Raw genomic sequence first — 18,261 nt, 5'->3', positions numbered from 1 at the left:
GGACCTCATCGAAGCGCCCTGGAGGAGAGAGAGCGTCAGAGGAGGAGCTAACGGCTAACAGCCACAACACAACAGAGGGCGGGGCCAGCTATGACGGGAATCCAGAACAGGGAGAGGTCAGGAATGATGGGCAGCCGGCGGTGGGAGGGAGGACCACAGAGGGCTCTGTGAGCCCAACAAAGAGGGTCTGTCTGGGCCAACAAAGGCCGTCTGGACCCCTGGGCAACGCTGGTCCACGCTGGTCCACACTGGTCCACACTGGCACCATTGTGAGGCCGTCTCAACCCTTGTTTTGTGTGCAATAACTTACACAAAATGTAAACATTGGAATCATGTTGTACGCAAGACTATAGAAATGTGTTTGTTTTATTCCAGAACAAACAGAAAATGACTCCAATCCAGATTGTTATGTACAGTAGGACATCAGTATATAGGAATGATAAAACATTCTGGAGGTGAAGGAAATTAAATTAAATGTCACTGTCTCCAATTTGACCGACATCTCAAAATCATTTGTTTAAGAAAAACGTAATGGAACAAACCTCAACGGTTTGAGCCCATTTAACGAGCCAGCGAGAGGAGAGGAGGCGAGAGGAGAGAGGAGAGAGGAGAGAGGAGAGGAGGAGAGAGGAGAGAGGAGGCGTTCGGCGGGTACCTGCTTGTTTGGAGTCGTTGGGCTTGATGCAGCGCACGTACGACGGCTCCTTAGACATCAGGATCTCCATGAGCTTCGCCAGGCTGGACTTGAACTGGGTGGCGGCCTGGACCGCAGGGACACAGCGGAGAAGGAGAGAGGAGGAGGACGGGTGGAACACCGCACCGGAGGAGGAGAGACACAGGTCAGGAGGAGAGATGAGAGGAGGAGAGACACAGGTCAGGAGGAGAGATGAGAGGAGGAGAGACACAGGTCAGGAGGAGAGATGAGAGGAGGAGAGACACAGGTCAGGAGGAGAGATGAGAGGAGGAGAGACACAGGTCAGGAGGAGAGATGAGAGACACAGGTCAGGAGGAGAGATGAGAGGAGGAGAGACACAGGTCAGGAGGAGAGATGAGGAGCAGAGAGCTGGGACAGCGCTGGTCTTCAGGAGAGAGACTGGGACCCACTCCTCATCTGGGACGGCCCCGTCATGCTCTCGCCCTTCTACATGCGTGTGTTTGTGCCCATGTGGGCGTGTGTGTGCATGAGGGCATTCCTTGGCAAGTCTGTCTCTGTGTGTGTGTGTGTGTGTGTGTGTGTGTGTGTGTGTGTCTGTGTGTGTGTCTGTGTGCGTGCGTGCGTGCGTGCGTGCGTGCGTGCGTGCGTGCGTGCGTGTGTGTCTGTGTGTGTGTGTGTGTGTGTGTGTGTGTGTGTGTGTGTGTGTGTGTGTGTGTGTGTGTGTGTGTGTGTGTGTGTGTGAGACACGGCCCACCAGCAGAATGGAAAATAGCGGCCAGAGAAGAGCCAGTGTTTGTGTGTTGCGGTGCGTAGGGAGGAGCGCGAGGCCCGAGGCGTGGGACAGCTCACCGTGTCCGGACGCTTCTTGTCCGTCAGCTCCTCCCGGTCGAAGCACTGGGTGAGGATCTTGTTCTCTGACATGCACATCACCTGAACACACACACACACACACACACACACACTTTATATTATATAGCCACAGCGCCGTTCTCAGTTTTGTGTGAAAAGAGTGTACAAAAAACTAATTGCATTCAAACACAACCTGGAAGGAAATGTTTCATTTTCATACCTCCTTCAGGTTCCTGTACAGTAGGTCGTTATTCTTGTCCAAAAATCCTACAGACAAATGGAACAGTGTACATTTAGAAGTGAGCATTGACCGTGTGGAGCCAGCAGGACGAGGTCTTGAGGAGAAGTTCAACGCATTATCAGAAGGTCACAGAGGATACACACATTCTACCACAGGTACAACAACTCCTCACATCCAAGACCATAAAGCCATCAACTAATTATATTATACCTATTACATGTTGTACGTCCCGGTACTTAATGTACACACTTATTGTATGTTGAGTAAGTACTATAGCTGAGTTATAGTACTTAGCATTGTGTAGCGTCTTATCCTAGCTATCTCTGTTGTGTACGGGGAAAGGGTTAACCTAGTGATGGTTAGTGTATACGGGTCAATGGGTTAACCTAGTGATGGTCAGTGTATACGGGTCAATGGGTTAACCTAGTGATGGTTAGTGTATACAGGGAATGGGTTTACCTAGTGATGGTTAGTGTATACGGGGAATGGGTTAACCTAGTGATGGTTAGTGTATACAGGGAATGGGTTTACCTAGTGATGGTTAGTGTATACGGGGAACGGGTTAACCTAGTGATGGTTAGTGTATACGGGGAACGGGTTAACCTAGTGATGGTTAGTGCTTGGTACTTGGTTCTATGAACATCCTTACTGTACCCACAGAGATATATTGTTGTTTCTCCTTCTTCTGACAAATGTACTAATGTGACATCTGCTGTTTAACGACGCCTCTCCAGTAACTGACCAGAGTTAAACCTGGTCACAACCTGACACCTCTCCAGTAACTGACCAGAGTTAAACCTGGTCACAACCTGACACCTCTCCAGTAACTGACCAGAGTTAAACCTGGTCACAACCTGACACCTCTCCAGTAACTGACCAGAGTTAAACCTGGTCACAACCTGACACCTCTCCAGTAACTGACCAGAGTTAAACCTGGTCACAACCTGACACCTCTCCAGTAACTGACCAGAGTTAAACCTGGTCACAACCTGACACCTCTCCAGTAACTAACCAGAGTTAAACCTGGTCACAACCTGACACCTCTCCAGTAACTGACCAGAGTTAAACCTGGTCACAACCTGACACCTCTCCAGTAACTAACCAGAGTTAAACCTGGTCACAACCTGACACCTCTCCAGTAACTGACCAGAGTTAAACCTGGTCACAACCTGACACCTCTCCAGTAACTGACCAGAGTTAAACCTGGTCACAACCTGACACCTCTCCAGTAACTGACCAGAGTTAAACCTGGTCACAACCTGACACCTCTCCAGTAACTGACCAGAGTTAAACCTGGTCACAACCTGACTCCTGGTCTCACCGTTGACGTTGTAGTTGACGTCTCCAGCGTAGTGCAGCAGCCGGAACTCCTCCCGGCCCATCAGCTTACGGGTCTTAGTGTCCGCCAGCTTGTGACTGTGGACACACACACACACACACACACACACACACACACACTTACGATTAACTGATTCACAAATGCTTTGTTTTATGAAATGTAGAAATTGACACTGGCTTCCATGGAGCCTTTTCTTCCAGTGTGATGGCAGCGTTACAGTGAGAGCATGGTGTGAACAGGTGCACCTGTTAACGTTAACATCAGGTACAGCTGCATACGCGTCAGTGGACCTTCACTAGGGTATCCATACTGGAGCTTAAAGCAGGGCTAGCCAATCAGATCGTTTCATTGGTGGTAGATGAAATGATCTGATGGGCTGATTGCAGGCCTGGGATGGCCACAGATACACAATCTATTTATTCATTTTAGCTTTTGATTTATGGATTGCTGTAGGAATGAAGAGAATTTCAACAAATCTTCTTCTCAAATAAATGGCCCGCCCCGTGTTTAACCCGTCTGTCTGCCACTCTGAGACCCCCTCCGGGCGGGCGGGGCAGAACGGGGGGTACCTACGTCACAAAGTGGGGGTGACTCCCCACCGTGTCCTCCAGCTTCTCCAGGAAGGTGATGTCACTGGCGTCCCCGGGCCGCAGGCACTCCTCGTCCTGTCAGACAGACAGGTCATCATGTTGAACCACCAGCCCTCTCTGTGCCATATAGGCTACGAGCGGACCAATCACAGCCAGAGACAGGAAGAAATTCATATCTAACCGGATTCTGTTGAGCCATACTCAGACATCAGCTAAAGTGTAGTGAGACCATGGAGACAGAGATAGGACGGAGACGCTGCACACCAGAATGGAGATGATGCCTTTGAACTTCTCCTCCACCAGATCACAGATGATCTTGTTGTTGAAGTATTGGACCGGCTCCCACTGCAAAACAACAGGTGATCCCAGTCAGTGTCCCAGTGTTCAACAAATCAGTAATGCAATAACCAATTCAACCCATTGTTTTACTCCACTAGTAGTAGGCCCGTATTGCACGCACGCACGCACACACACACACACCTTGTACAGAGTTTCCAGAACACAGTTTTGATAGATTAGTAGTACAGGGCGTTGCACATATTTGAATATGTGCATGTGTGGAATCTGTGTGTGTGTGATAAAAGCACGCATCCATCCACTGTGGACGAGGAGCGACAGCGTAGCGGTTTGAGTTGCTACGGGCTGTTTGATCCAGAACAACAGCGACTAATGCAGCTGTGGTCAGTGTCACCTGAACCAGACCAGCTGCTGGTCCTAGCAGATGAGAGACTGACTTGTTGGATGTCAAACCATCCAAATCATTTACTGAACACACACACACACACACACACACACACACACACACACACACACACACACACACACACACACACACACACACACACACACACACACACACACACACACACACACACACACACACACAGCAAAAGGCTGTGCTAATGTGCGTTGCTCTGGAAACGGCCCTTTGAGAGCCACTCGAGGAGCCAGTAGACGACAGTGGAGTTCATCCACTCACAGCCTCTACATGAGAGTCAAGCCCCACCACACCACATCACAGATGAACGGGTTTGTACTACAGACAGGGCTCGTGGTCTGGCTACAGACACCAACCTCTGTTTGAAGGATCTTGAATGTGTGTTGATTTGTGTTTTTCCCTGTTTAACACCGCAGTAGTGAAAAGCACCTTAAGGACTATCTAAGGACCCTCTTAAGGGCTATCTGATGGACGACGTGAAACAGGAATGTGGGCGTGTCCTCAGGACAGGACGGTGGGAGTGTGTGAGATCCAGTGATTGGCACTCGCCATGACACAGTGAACTCATCCGTACTATCCTTGGTGAGGAAGACATGCAACACGAATGTGTTGGCATGCACAACATTTGAGCCAAACTAAACTATTGATTGGGCATCCTTTAATCAGCCCCACTGTGGCTCAGGCTCATTCCACTGGTCCACTGGTCCACTGGAGCTAAGACAGTCAATCAATCTGTGTTCTTGTATTTCAGCAGGTTTAATAAAAGCCTGAGATCCTCTGTAGGTTTAGGGAGTCACATGATCAGATGATCTACTGCTCTCTGTGTTCAGGTCAGTTGCTGAAGTAAAATGTGAACTACAAGCATTCACAGCAATTGAGTGTGTGTGTGTGTGTGTGTGTGTGTGTGTGTGTGTGTGTGTGTGTGTGTGTGTGTGTGTGTGTGTGTGTGTGTGTGTGTGTGTGTACCGTGCGTGCTTGTGTGTGCGTGTGTGCGTGCAGTAGGCGTGTGTGTGTGTGTGTGCGCGTGCGTGCGTGCGTGTGTGTGTGTGCGTGTGTGTGTACCGTGCATGCTTGTGTGCGTGTGTGTGCGTGCAGTAGGCATGTGTGCGTGCGTGTGTGCGTGCGTGTGTGTGTACCGTGCGTGCTTGTGTGTGTGTGTGTGTGTGTGTGTGCGTGCGGTAGGCGTGTGTGCTGACCGTGATGCCCTCGGCCTCATACTCCTCCTGCTCAGACTTGAGGGTGAGCTCGATGAAGAGCTGCTGCAGCTTCTCGTTGCAGTAGTTGATGCAGAACTGCTCGAAGCTGTGAGAGGAGGAGAGGGCAGAGCGGCTTTTAGAACTGTTTGATTTGAGTACGAATCTTGTGCGGTGGATTCTTAACGTTTTAACATGCAGGACACAGAGTGACAATAAACAGAACCTGGTCAGACCCTGTCTGCTCATCCCCTGGCTCCCCACAGGGCTGTGTGCTTTACCCTTTTTATTCTTCATACCAACATGTGTCAGAGCCAGTATGAAAACAGATGGATTTTAAATACGCGGATGACTCGGTAGTAGCCAGCCTGCTTAGGGGTGGGGAGAGCAGCCATGGACCGGTCATAGAGGACTTTCTCAGAGGGTGTGACGACTCTTCAGATAAATGTGTCCAAAACAAAGGACATGTTCATCGATTTCAGAAGGAAGGCTCTCAGTCAGGAGGACCTCACGATGAAAAGGTCAGACCATTGAACAAGTAACCTCATATGGACATCTTGGGACAGCTGAACATGGGAGCCCTGTACACCAAACAGTCCAGAGGTGAGCTCAGTCCAGTCAGAGTGATGACGTCCTTCACCCGGTGCGTTCAGCGGCTCAGAGCTCCTACAGCAGGAACGCTTGTGTTCATGTGAATCTAATGTTGCAGTGCCACTAGTGGTGCGTCGTTTTCTTGCACAGTCTGATGTCCTGAGCTCCTTTGTGATCCCAGTCTTCTGCTCTGTGTTGTGTTTATGTACTGGGTACGCCGTTGTCTTCGCTGTTTCCTTACTGTGTATGTTAAGTGAACGCCTTTTTCTTGAGCTGCAAATCTAATTGACCCCCGGGTATGAATAAAGCAACCGTGACCTTGAGGACCATGACCACGGCGGGCCCCCCACAACGGTGTTAAAGGGATGTATCATGCTTTTTAGACTTTTCCCTTTGCTTTAGACGGTTATATGAGTTGACATGTTTTACGTCTGCTCAGCTAGAACAATCTAAGTCCTCCCCAGGGGGCGTAGTGGAGAACGCCCTCAATAAGAGCCTCAAATGGCTCGTTTGCGCTCAAGCTTGACTTCTGTGACAGTGTGACGTCAGTGGGCAGTGCAGAAGGCCCGCCTCCCGGCTACCCGCCATGTTACTTCGCGGGGGTCTGAATATTACTTCGACCAATCACAGCATACTCGGGAGGCGGGCCTTAAAGCGACATGATACCAATCTGGACATTTTTGAAAGACGCTGAAATTGGTTTTGCAGAAATAAACAGTGTGAGAATAATAACGGGTATTATAACGGGTATACAGGCATGTGACCCTATTCTAGTAGTACCCCCAAATGCAATCATTAACCCTAAAAAAGCATGAAATCAACAACAACATACAAAGCCCATTGGTGGCAAGATTACACGTAGCAAAAGGAACCCTTCAAAGGTTCTATGGGTCTAAGTATGAGAGCACTTCATGATTTCATGTTTTTAACATAAAGAATCACTTCACCTGTTATACTGGAAGACCTCAAAGCCGTAGATGTCCAGCAGACCAATCACAGAGGAGCTCTTGTTGGATTCGTCCTGAAGTGAACGGAGGCAAAAACATAAGAAAGAAAAAGTTTAAACTAGTTCAACTGTACTCGAACTTTGTTATAAAATGTAATACGATGACGATGAACGCTGCTTAACTTGTAATAGCATACCCGGTCCACAAGAGGGCGCTATGGCTAAAGCAATCAACAACACCACCTAACGACCAGGGGACTCCACTAACTCCAAACAGAAGTGTATTCTTAGTGTACTGTACCTACTGTTGAACTGTAACACCTTTTAAAAAGTATCTCAAGTATTTGGGTTAAACAGGCTATCTCATGCCTGTACTCATTTACCTCCATCTCCATTTGAGCAGTTTAACCAAATCATTGACTTTGCCCTTGACTGCAAATCACTGACTTTGCCCTTGACTGCAAGCATGTATAAATGTGTGTGTGTGTGTGTGTGTGTGTGTGTGTGTGTGTGTGTGTCTATCTGTCTGTGTGTGTGTGTGTGTGTGTGTGTGTGTGTGTGTGTGTGTGTGTGTGTGTGTGTCTCTGTCTGTCTGTCTGTCTGTCTGTGTGTGTGTGTGTGTGTCTCTATCTCTGTCTGTCTGTCTGTCTGTCTGTGTGTGTGTGTGTGTGTGTGTGTCTCTATCGCTGTCTGTCTGTCTGTCTGTCTGTCTGTGTGTGTGTACGTACGTGCGTGCGTGTGTGTGTGCGTGCGTGCGTGCATAATGTGCGTGCGTACCGTGTAGGCCAGTGAGTCGTTGATCTTGTTCACCAGCCAGGTGAAGGTGCGTCCGTACACGGCCTTGGAGAGAGCGTCACGAGCCGCCAGGGCCTGCTCCACGTTCAGAGGGCTCATGAGCTACACCACACACACACACACACACACACACAACACACACACACACACACACACACACACACACACACACACACACACACACACACACACACACACACACACACACACACACAGTGAAGTGAACACATTTCGACCAAAACAAAGAGGCTTTGAACACACAACAAATAACACTTATTTGACCATGAAGACACACACACACACACACACAAACACACACACACACACACACACCTCCTCTCCCTTGGCGATGATCTTCCTGTGCGTGAGGGCCTCTGTCAGCACCGTCCCGCTGACGCCTAGCAACTGGAGAGAGGACCAATCACAACACGTTATCACCTATTACCCAGCGGCCCAGCCCACCCCCACCCCTCCACCAGCTTGCCTAATATATATGTATATATATAAAATAGTTAGTTATCCCTGAGTGGTGATTGGAGGAGACATTACAACCACTACGGAACAGGAAGCAGGAAGCAGGTGGTGGCTCACCCTGGACAGGTACTTGATCTGCGTGTCGGAGGTGATGCAGGCGCTGCCTCCGTCATCCCCACCGTACTGCATGTTGCCCAGGTGGAGCACGCTGGAGATAATGTTCAACAACTCCTGAGAGGGGGAGGGAGAGAGAGAGAGAGAGAGAGAGAGAGACAGGGAGAGAGAGAGAGAGAGAGAGAGAGAGAGAGAGAGAGAGAGAGAGAGAGAGAGAGAGAGAGAGAAATAGAGAGAGAGAGAGAGAGAGGGGGAGAGAGAGAGAGAGAGAGAGAGAGAGAGAGAGAGAGAGACATGGAGCAAGAGAATGAAAGAGAGAGCAAGCACGGAAGAGAGAGAGAGAGAGAGAGAGAGAGAGAGAGAGAGAGAGAGAGAGAGAGAGAGAGAGAGAGAGAGAGAGAGAGAGAGAGAGAGAGAGAGAGAGAGAGAGAGAGAGAGAGAGAGAGAGAGAGGAGAACAGGACTATTGTTTAACAGTTACCAAAAAATAGATTTATTCAGTGGTCACATGACCAATTCTTCATTTTATAAATATTAAGTATACAGAGAGACAGAGCGAGAGGAAGAGTTGGACTTCTAGATTTAAAGAGAAGGGGAGGGAGAGAGATCCAAGACATGAGGACTACGGCGACCGGCAGTACAGTCCAATCAGCACGCACGCACGCACACACGCATGAGCGCACACACGCATGAGCACACACACGCATGAGCACACACACGCATGAGCACACACACGCATGAGCACACGCACACACACACACACACACATACACACACACACACACACACACACACACACACACACGCTTTGATCCACAGTGATCTGGGAACAAGCCTAAGCAGGAGAAAATGTGCGACGGCGCTAGACTTGAAGCCGTTGTAAACATCATGTGTGCACCATGACCAGGCACGCACAACAACACAACACCACAGTGGATATCTCTGCACTTCAACACAACAACAACACAACACCACAACACCACAGCGGATATCTCTGTACTTCAACACAACAACAACACAACACCACAACACCACAGCGGATATCTCTGCACTTCAACACAACAACAACACAACACCACAGCGGATATCTCTGTACTTCAACACAACAACACAACAACACCACAGCGGATATCTCTGCACTTCAACACAACAACAACACAACAACACAACACCACAGCGGATATCTCTGTACTTCAACACAACAACAACACAACAACACAACACCACAGCGGATATCTCTGTACTTCAACACAACAACAACACAACAACACAGCGGATATCTCTGTACTTCAACACAACAACAACAACACAACAACACAACACCACAGCGGATATCTCTGCACTTCAACACAACAACAACACAACAACACAACACCACAGCGGATATCTCTGTACTTCAACACAACAACACAACAACACAACACCACAGCGGATATCTCTGTACTTCAACACAACAACAACACAACAACACAACACCACAGCGGATATCTCTGTACTTCAACACAACAACAACACAACAACACAACACCACAGCGGATATCTCTGTACTTCAACATGCTATGCAAAATAGACAAGTGATCCATCCAAACACCTTCTGAATAAGTAGTACGACTCCAGCCTCACGGCCTGCACACAACCTGCCATGTTCATTCAAACCACTGATGCTAAGAGTGTGTTGTTATACCGTCTACTTAAAGGCTCCTCCCTCTCATAATAACAGTCCCTTCTGCCCCGTGAGTTATGGTTATGTAATGTATGTTATGTTACCACCAGGTGTGAGTGGGATTAGCAGTTACAAGCCGTTTTGAAAATCGGCCTCTTATGACATCACAGGTGGGCGTGTCCACCTAGATGTGTGCTGGATCAGCCTACCAGCCGACCCAGTGGACTGATGCAAACGTTGCTCATCTATCCGTCACACATCTAGGTGGACACACCCACTTGTGATGTCAGAAGAGGCAGATTTTCAAAACGTCTTGTAACGGCTAATCACACCACACCTGGTGGTATAACATGTCCCCTTTAAGTAATGTGAGATACAGGGACATCAGCCTGGGCCAGTGGCAAACTCCTGTTTATTTGAACGTGTTAAGGTAAACAGTAAGTGGTTTTCCTTCTTGCTGATGCTTCTGGCTGCCCCTGGAGGTGATGTCATCAGGAGGTAGAGGCAGGGCTCCTGAGCTGCTGACAGAGTGACACTACAGCAGCCCTCCTCTCTACGGCCACTAGGGGCACTCAACATAATGGCACACTTTAGAGATGGAACGTTGGAACTCACTGAACTACTCATGTGCTTCTAATGTGATGTCTGTACTCTAACCCCTAAAGTGTCAGTACTCTAACCCCTGAAGGGTCTGTACTCTAACCCCTAAAGTGTCAGTACTCTAACCCCTGAAGTGTCTGTACTCTAACCCTTAAAGTGTCTGTACTCTAACCCCTAAAGTGTCAGTACTCTAACCCCTGAAGTGTCTGTACTCTAACCCTTAAAGTGTCTGTACTCTAACCCTTAAAGTGTCTGTACTCTAATCCTAAGTGTCTGTGTATGAATTAAATTCAATCCATTTCATTAGTATAGTCCTTAATCACCATTAGTCTCAAAGGGCTTAACAGGCCAAACATTTATGACCCGCCCACAGACGCCTGCGATTGGTCCTCACCTCCACCTCGTCCTCGTTGAAGCCAATCACAGTCAAGGCCTTCCGCACCTGCTTCCAATCACTGCGGTCATTGATGGAGCTGACTTTGGGACAGTTGCCCTGGGGAGGACAGACAAACAAGACGGGTTCAGCCTCAGGGAGCCACGCCCTCCTCTCCTCCGGGAGCCAATCAGAAACAAGCACCTGTTGGCCCCGGCTGCTGCCTGGGGAGCGCCGCGACAGACGCTCTGCTTCATCACACTGGAGAGGGAGGGGGTGTGTGAGTGAGTGAGTGAGTGAGTGAGTGAGTGAGTGAGTGAGTGAGTGAGTGAGTGAGTGAGTGTGTGTGAGTGTGTGTGTATCTTATATAATATAGCTCCTCCCCTTTCACAGAACACGATGGAGCAGTTTGAAACACGGACCGCAGGGTTGCTGACTTAGCCAACTTATGCTAGTTTACGCTTAATCAACATAACTGAAGCTACATGATGCTACATGAAGCTAAATGATGCTACATGAAGCTAAATGAAGCTACATGATGCTACATGATGCTCGCTTAGGCTAACTTGCTGCCAACAAGGTTACTTTTAAAAAGCAACATGGACCTTTAGTCTGCCTCTTTTAACATGAACCCATAAGGAGTGAAGGTGTTAGTTAAGACCAGGGACTGGTACTGCTGGTACTGCTGGTACAACTGGTACTACTGGTACTGCTGGTACAACTGGTACTGCTGGTACAACTGGTACTGCTGGTACTGCTGGTACTGCTGGTACTGCTGGTACTGCTGGTACAACTGGTACTGCTGGTACTGCTGGTACTGCTGGTACAACTGGTACTGACCTTGACCAGGTAGTGGTAGTGCTGGTACTGACCTTGACCAGGTAGTGGTAGTGCTGGTACTGACCTTGACCAGGTAGTGGTAGTGCTGGTACTGACCTTGACCAGGTAGTGGTAGTGCTGGTACTGACCTTGACCAGGTAGTGGTAGTGCTGGTACTGACCTTGACCAGGTAGTGGTAGTGCTGGTACTGACCTTGACCAGGTAGTGGTAGTGCTGGTACTGACCTTGACCAGGTAGTGGTAGTGCTGGTACTGACCTTGACCAGGTAGTGGTAGTGCTGGTACTGACCTTGACCAGGTAGTGGTAGTGCTGGTACTGACCTTGACCAGGTAGTGGTAGTGCTGGGGGTTCCTCTCCAGGCCCAGCCGTCTCAGCAGGTCCTCCTCTCCGCCCTCGATCAGCTGGTAGAAGATGTGGAAGTTGCGCTCGCCGTGGTTCTGGTGCACCACCCGGGACTTCTCCAGCAGGTAGTTGATGATGTGGCCGCCCACCGGAGCGCCCTGTGGGGGGGGGGGGGGACACTGCTGTGACCGGTACACGGGCTGCACGGGCCTCGGCCCGGCGCTACGACGGCCCCATGTGTAAACAACAACAACACGTGAAGTCCAACACAGAAAGAGAAGAAACAAACGATAGAAACACAGGCAGCCTGTACCTTGAAGTCAAACTGGATGTCCATGTACTTGCCGAAGCGGCTGGAGTTGTCGTTGCGTAATGTCTTGGCATTGCCGAAGGCCTGGGATGAGAGAGAGAGGAGGGGGATTGTAGAAGTGTAACTGTTGAGCTACTAGCTAATAATGCTACAAAGTGAGCGGACGAGCAAGGGAGAGGGAGAGGGAGTAAGTGAGCCAGAGAGAGAGGAGAAGTGTGGCCGTGAGGTGGGTCTGTGCTGAGCTCCATATCCGGGGCAGAGGGTCACATTATGGGCACAGACATACATCACAGACATACATCACAGACATACATCACAGACAGACATCACAGACATACATCACAGACATACATCACAGACATACATCACAGACATGGGGTTAGAGACATACATCACAGACATACATCACAGACATACATCACAGACATACATCAGACATACATCACAGACATGGGGTTAGAGACATACATCACAGACATACATCACAGACATACATCACAGACATACATCACAGACATACATCACAGACATGGGGTTAGGGTTAACGGGTAACACTAGAAAATGCATTTCCTGCAGAAAATGCGGGTAGTGCTGTAGTGCAAAGTGCGGTTGAAGTGATGTTTTAGTAAAGCCACCCTCTGTTCTACTACTGCCCTCCCTGTGGACACGTCGTCCTGCTCAGGCTACAATAAGGCCCTGTCCACATGTTAGTTAGTTAGTTAGTTAGTTTTTATTTGTCCACGATGTGGAAATTTGTCTTTGGTCTCATAAAAAACAACAAACAGGACAATAACAGCAACAACAAGCAGGACAACAACAGCAACAAACAACAACACTTACACACAGACATCTTCATGGCAAAAAGCAGGACAGCAGTGGCAGTTACATTACAACACATCGCATCAACGCATCAACGGGGCATGGTGTTCAGTGCCCCAATTGCATTAGGAATAAAATAATTTTTAAAAATATTACGATTTGCCCTTGGTACTTTATAACGTCTACCAGAGGGAAGAAGTTCAAACTCCCTATTGAGTGGATGAGAGGGATCATTTGCTATTTTGACAGCTTTTTTCCTAAGCACTTCATCGTGCATACAACTTAATTGTTTGTCTTGTCTTGTCTTGTCTTGTCCCTATGATTTTTGAGGCAAGGTTTACTATTCTCTGCAGCTTGCTTCTTCCTTTAATATTTAGATTACCGTACCACATTGCCATGTTGAAAGTTAGAATGCCTTCTATCAGGTTCTTATAAACTGTTTCCATAATGTGCTTACTCACTCTAAAGGAGTTGAACTTGCGCAGTAGATGGAGACGTTGGTTACAGGTTTTAAAAATATGGTCTGTGTTTTCACTGAAATTTAGGTTACAATCAATATATGTACCTAGATATTTGAACTTGTCTACTACCTCTACAATTTGTCCCCTAATTATAAGGGGCTGCACAGGGTCCTTTTCATGAAAGACAAGTTCCTGAGTTTTTGTTGCATTGATCTCTAAGGAACTTTCATCACACCACTTCTGGAGAGATGACACGTGTGCTCTATATACTTCCTCTCCGACTATGTCCCCCTTCTTTAATAAGGCAACCAGGGCCATATCATCTGCATACTTGAACAAACGAAACTTTTCCAGATCTAATTGGAATTCGTTTGTGTATATGGAAAAAAGTAATGGGGATAAAATGGTCCCCTGCGGGGCGCCGGTGTTAAGCACAGTGATGTCGGACCGAGTATTGTTAACCAGGACCTGTTGAGGGCGGTCAGAGAGGAAGTCCCTAACAAGGTGGATAATACCACCGTTTACTCCTATGTCGATAAGTCTCTGCAGCAGGATGTGAATCTGCATGCTGTTAAAGGCAGAGGTAAAATCGATAAATAGGGCCCTAGCAAGGTGGGAGGGGGCTTGTAGGTGCTTTGACAGGGTGTGGAACATACTGACAGTTGCGTCATCAGTTCCCCTCTGACTTTTGTAAGCAAACTGGAGATGATCTAAACTGTTAGAAACTGACGCTGTAATTTGTCTGCTTATAACTCTCTCAAAACATTTTCCTAAGATAGAAGTAAGAGCAATAGGCCTGAAGTCTTTTAATTCAGTAGCTCCAGGTTTTTTAGGGATAGGTACAATATAAGACATTTTCCATAATTTGGGCATTGTCAAAGAATTAAGCAAGTTCTGGAATAACTCCAGCACAATACCTTTAAGTTCATGAACATTTTCTTTTAAAACTCTCCCTCTAAGGCCATCTGGCCCCGGGGCCGAGTTTGGCTTAATACTAGACAGGCTGGCTACAATCTCATGTTCATTCAGTGTAATGGGGACATATCCCAAAATGGACCTACACACACTATCACGTTCAGCACTAAAATCATTCTTGTCAAAACGACTGAAAAAAACATTTAAATCATTTGCAAAAGATGGAGAGGGGTGTGACAGGGGGGTACGCTTTTGCTTAGTTTCCCTGCCCATCATCACATTTAAACCTTCCCATGCTTTCTTGGCATTTCCTGAAAAATAGTGACATTCAACTTTATCTTTATATTCTATTTTTGCTTTACTCAGTTTAGATCTTAGTTCACATCTTTTTTCCTTAAGTAACTCAATATTACCATTTTTAAAAGCACGTTTTTCCTCACGGATACATTCCTTAAGATCACTAGACATCCATAAGTTATTATTAGGAAATATTCTTACAGTTTTAGTACGGATGATTTTACTTTCATTAAACAACAGGTATGATGTAAAAGTGTCAATTAGTTCATGAGGGGTGCCACATGAGTTAAGAAATAACCAATCGGTAGTCTCCAGCTCGCATTTCATCTCCTCCGTACAGTCCTCAGTCCAGATCTCAATTTCCTTAGTCACTGTCTTCTCCCGTCTCAGTTTAGCCCTGTAACGAGGGAGTAGATGGACGACCTTATGGTCAGACTTCCCCAAGGCAGGCCTACAGGTGGATTTATAGGCGTCTAGTATGTTGCCATAGCACTTATCCAGGGTACGTGCCAGGCGGGTGGGACAGTCCACGTATTGATGTAGAGTGGGTAGATGGTCGGACAGATCACAGGAGTTAAAGTCCCCGAGCAACAGGACGGGTTGGTTAGCTGCACGGGACAGGGCGGTGTTATAGCTCTCGGCTATCCTGGCTGCAGCTCCCACGAAGTCCGGCCCAGGTACATAGGCCAATATGATTGTAATCTGGCCAAACTCCCTCGGGAGGTAAAAGGGGCGAAAGGAGACAACCAGGATTTCATAATCATGTGTGCACACACGTTCCCGGACGGTGTACTGGGTGGCCCAGCGTGTGTCCATATAGACACACAAACCACCGCCAATAGATTTCCGTGACGAATTAATGTCTCTGTCAGCCCGAATAATTGTGTAACCCGGCAAGTTGGGGTCTGACATATCCTCTTTCAACCAGCTTTCCGTAAAACAGATGAGGTTACTCTGTCGGAACTCATTGTCATATTGAACTTTAGCGGTCAGTTCATTCATCTTGTTGCTCAAAGAGCGAACATTAGAAAAAGTTATTACCGGTAGAGGATGTCTGCTGCCGCGCCTCCTTAGTCTTTCTCTCACTCCACCTCTCGATCCTCTTTTCTTTATTTTAGTCCCTTTTCGCGTTCCGGTGTTTTTGAGTTGCGGATACTTGACCAGCAGCTCCGGACCAGAGTCCCCCGGTTTGATTGAGTGCCTGAGTGACAACAGCTGGTCCCGCGTGTAGGTGAGGACGCCGGCTTTTCCATATAAACTCCATACTTCGGCGATTAAACTACTGAGAAGGCACACAGCCAGCCAAAGTAACATGCCGACGCTAAACATCATCCTGCCACAAAGAGAATGCGGGCTCGATCACTTAAAACAACAAAGAAAACATAAAAATGACAGGAGACGAGACAGACAGGTGAGACACAGGGTCAGCAGCAGAGCCGCGCCCCCATATACCCCATATGGCCACCATTTCTGTGTAAAAACGCAGAAGTCTGGCACGTTGGGGCCGACCGTTCAGGAGGACAAGGAGTTTTCGGTGCCTGCAAACGCACTTGTTTGAAACCAGGTCCCAGGGTGAGAAAGAGACAAATGGCCCCCTGCGTTTTGGTGTTGGGGTTCGTGTGGACGCCAGGTACGCAAACCATGACGTCATCGCCCCCCCACCAGGTGGATTTCCGTCTAATTTGTGTGTGTTTGATTTTATTTGTATTATTTTTGTAGCTTTAAATACAGCCCCTTGGTTCATTTAATGAATGTACGTTAAAAAATATTTTCTGCTCAATCTACAAGGTTTAACAACTGCTGTTGCTGTTCTTGGGTTCTTCGACTGTATGTTTGTATACAGTGTATATATATTGCAATTCACCGCTGGAACGTGTGTGTGTGTGTTGTGTGTTGTGTGTTGTGCGTGTGTGTGTGTGTGTGTGTGTGTCTAGGTTAACCCAGCTGAATCTGCAAGCGATCTAACCTCGCTCTGCAGTCCCTAGAAGTAAGCAGTAATCCCTAGAAGTAAAGCCTTGTTTAAAGTGCTTGCGTAAAGTGCTCTCCGTAGCCACGGAGAGCCCTCTCCATCGCCACAAACCCTGTTGGAGACCCTCTGTGTAGCCGACGTGTGCCTCCAGACAACGTTACCATCCGTCGAGGCTACTCAGAACGATGGAGACCGCAGGGCTGTCATTGGTCAGCTACCATGTCATTCCCACAGCCCTAGCGCTCCAGCGGTGAATTGCAGTACCAAACTGAAAACTGCAACGCAGAACTTCAACAGGCTCACGACTCCGTCGAAGCGTCTGCGTGGTCACGGAGTTGGATACACAGAGTGCTATAAGGGAACCCTAAGAGGTACGTATGAATCCAAATGGACTCCTGGCTCCTTTAAGTCATCCTGTGGAGGGGGGATGAGGGTGGAGGGCTATCTGGAAGCTCAGATATAAGTGACAGTTTCTCTCCAGAAATTGAAAATAAAATAAAGTGATACCTCAGTTATTACATTATTGGTTCAGTTATTACATTTTCAAAGGTTTTTTTTTAATACAAGGCCAATAACGTAATAACCAGCCAATAAAATAATAAGTTATTACATTATTGGCAAAAAGTTATTACATTATTGGCTCAACCACTTTATTACATTATTGGCAAAATATTATGTTATTGGCTTTATTACATTTAAATGATTTAGTTAAAATATTGTTTTCCTAGGTGTGGACAGGGCCTAAGAATAGAAATGATCATTCATCTACATAGCAATTGGCGCTACAAGCCAATGTTTCCTTGTTTGGATACCAACTATCTCAAACAGAGTGATAGCCAAATTTTAATGGGGAATCAACCTAATAGCACTAAAACAGCTATTAGAGAATGCACCCCCAATTATCAGAATCCCCCTCATCCGCAAACTGTCATAAACTACAATATTGTACACTTCAGTATAATAAAAAAAATTAAAATTAAAACCCCAGTATCATTGAATCCTCCAAATACATCAAATATTAAATAATATAGGCCGGAGCATAAGCTTGTGTTCACAATGCTACGTTGAATAGTCCATCTGTCATTCTTCGGCTGATAACTATTTTTTAAGCGTCAATTTCATCTACGTTTTGTTCACATCTTTTATTGGCTTTGCGTCTGGTGTGAAG

The 18,261-nt window shown here is 47.4% G+C and overlaps 1 protein-coding gene across 3 annotated transcripts in view; it reads right to left on the bottom strand.

Moving 5' to 3' along the window:
- LOC311342098 (unconventional myosin-Ic-like) overlaps positions 1 to 18,261 on the bottom strand; it is a 68,757-nt gene that overhangs the window by 18,019 nt on the left and 32,477 nt on the right. For all 3 annotated transcript variants that reach the window (XM_084466931.1, XM_084466932.1, XM_084466933.1), the window contains 15 exons: positions 12,636 to 12,716; positions 12,301 to 12,480; positions 11,162 to 11,260; positions 8,509 to 8,622; positions 8,251 to 8,322; positions 7,900 to 8,019; positions 7,124 to 7,197; positions 5,589 to 5,694; positions 3,939 to 4,019; positions 3,658 to 3,749; positions 3,067 to 3,161; positions 1,725 to 1,771; positions 1,505 to 1,585; positions 656 to 761; positions 1 to 18 (listed from right to left, as the gene is read on the bottom strand). The exon at positions 1 to 18 is cut by the window's left edge and continues 100 nt beyond it. In XM_084466931.1, coding sequence (XP_084323057.1) covers positions 1 to 18; positions 656 to 761; positions 1,505 to 1,585; positions 1,725 to 1,771; positions 3,067 to 3,161; positions 3,658 to 3,749; positions 3,939 to 4,019; positions 5,589 to 5,694; positions 7,124 to 7,197; positions 7,900 to 8,019; positions 8,251 to 8,322; positions 8,509 to 8,622; positions 11,162 to 11,260; positions 12,301 to 12,480; positions 12,636 to 12,716 — 1,366 coding nt within the window. The remainder of the gene's footprint in view (positions 19 to 655; positions 762 to 1,504; positions 1,586 to 1,724; positions 1,772 to 3,066; positions 3,162 to 3,657; positions 3,750 to 3,938; positions 4,020 to 5,588; positions 5,695 to 7,123; positions 7,198 to 7,899; positions 8,020 to 8,250; positions 8,323 to 8,508; positions 8,623 to 11,161; positions 11,261 to 12,300; positions 12,481 to 12,635; positions 12,717 to 18,261) is intronic.

Source organism: Micromesistius poutassou, assembly GCF_964030765.1.
Source record: "Micromesistius poutassou genome assembly, chromosome: 4".
NCBI lineage: Eukaryota > Metazoa > Chordata > Actinopteri > Gadiformes > Gadidae > Micromesistius > Micromesistius poutassou.
Note: the sequence above shows the minus strand (reverse complement) of the source record. Positions and strands in the feature narration are given on the sequence as shown.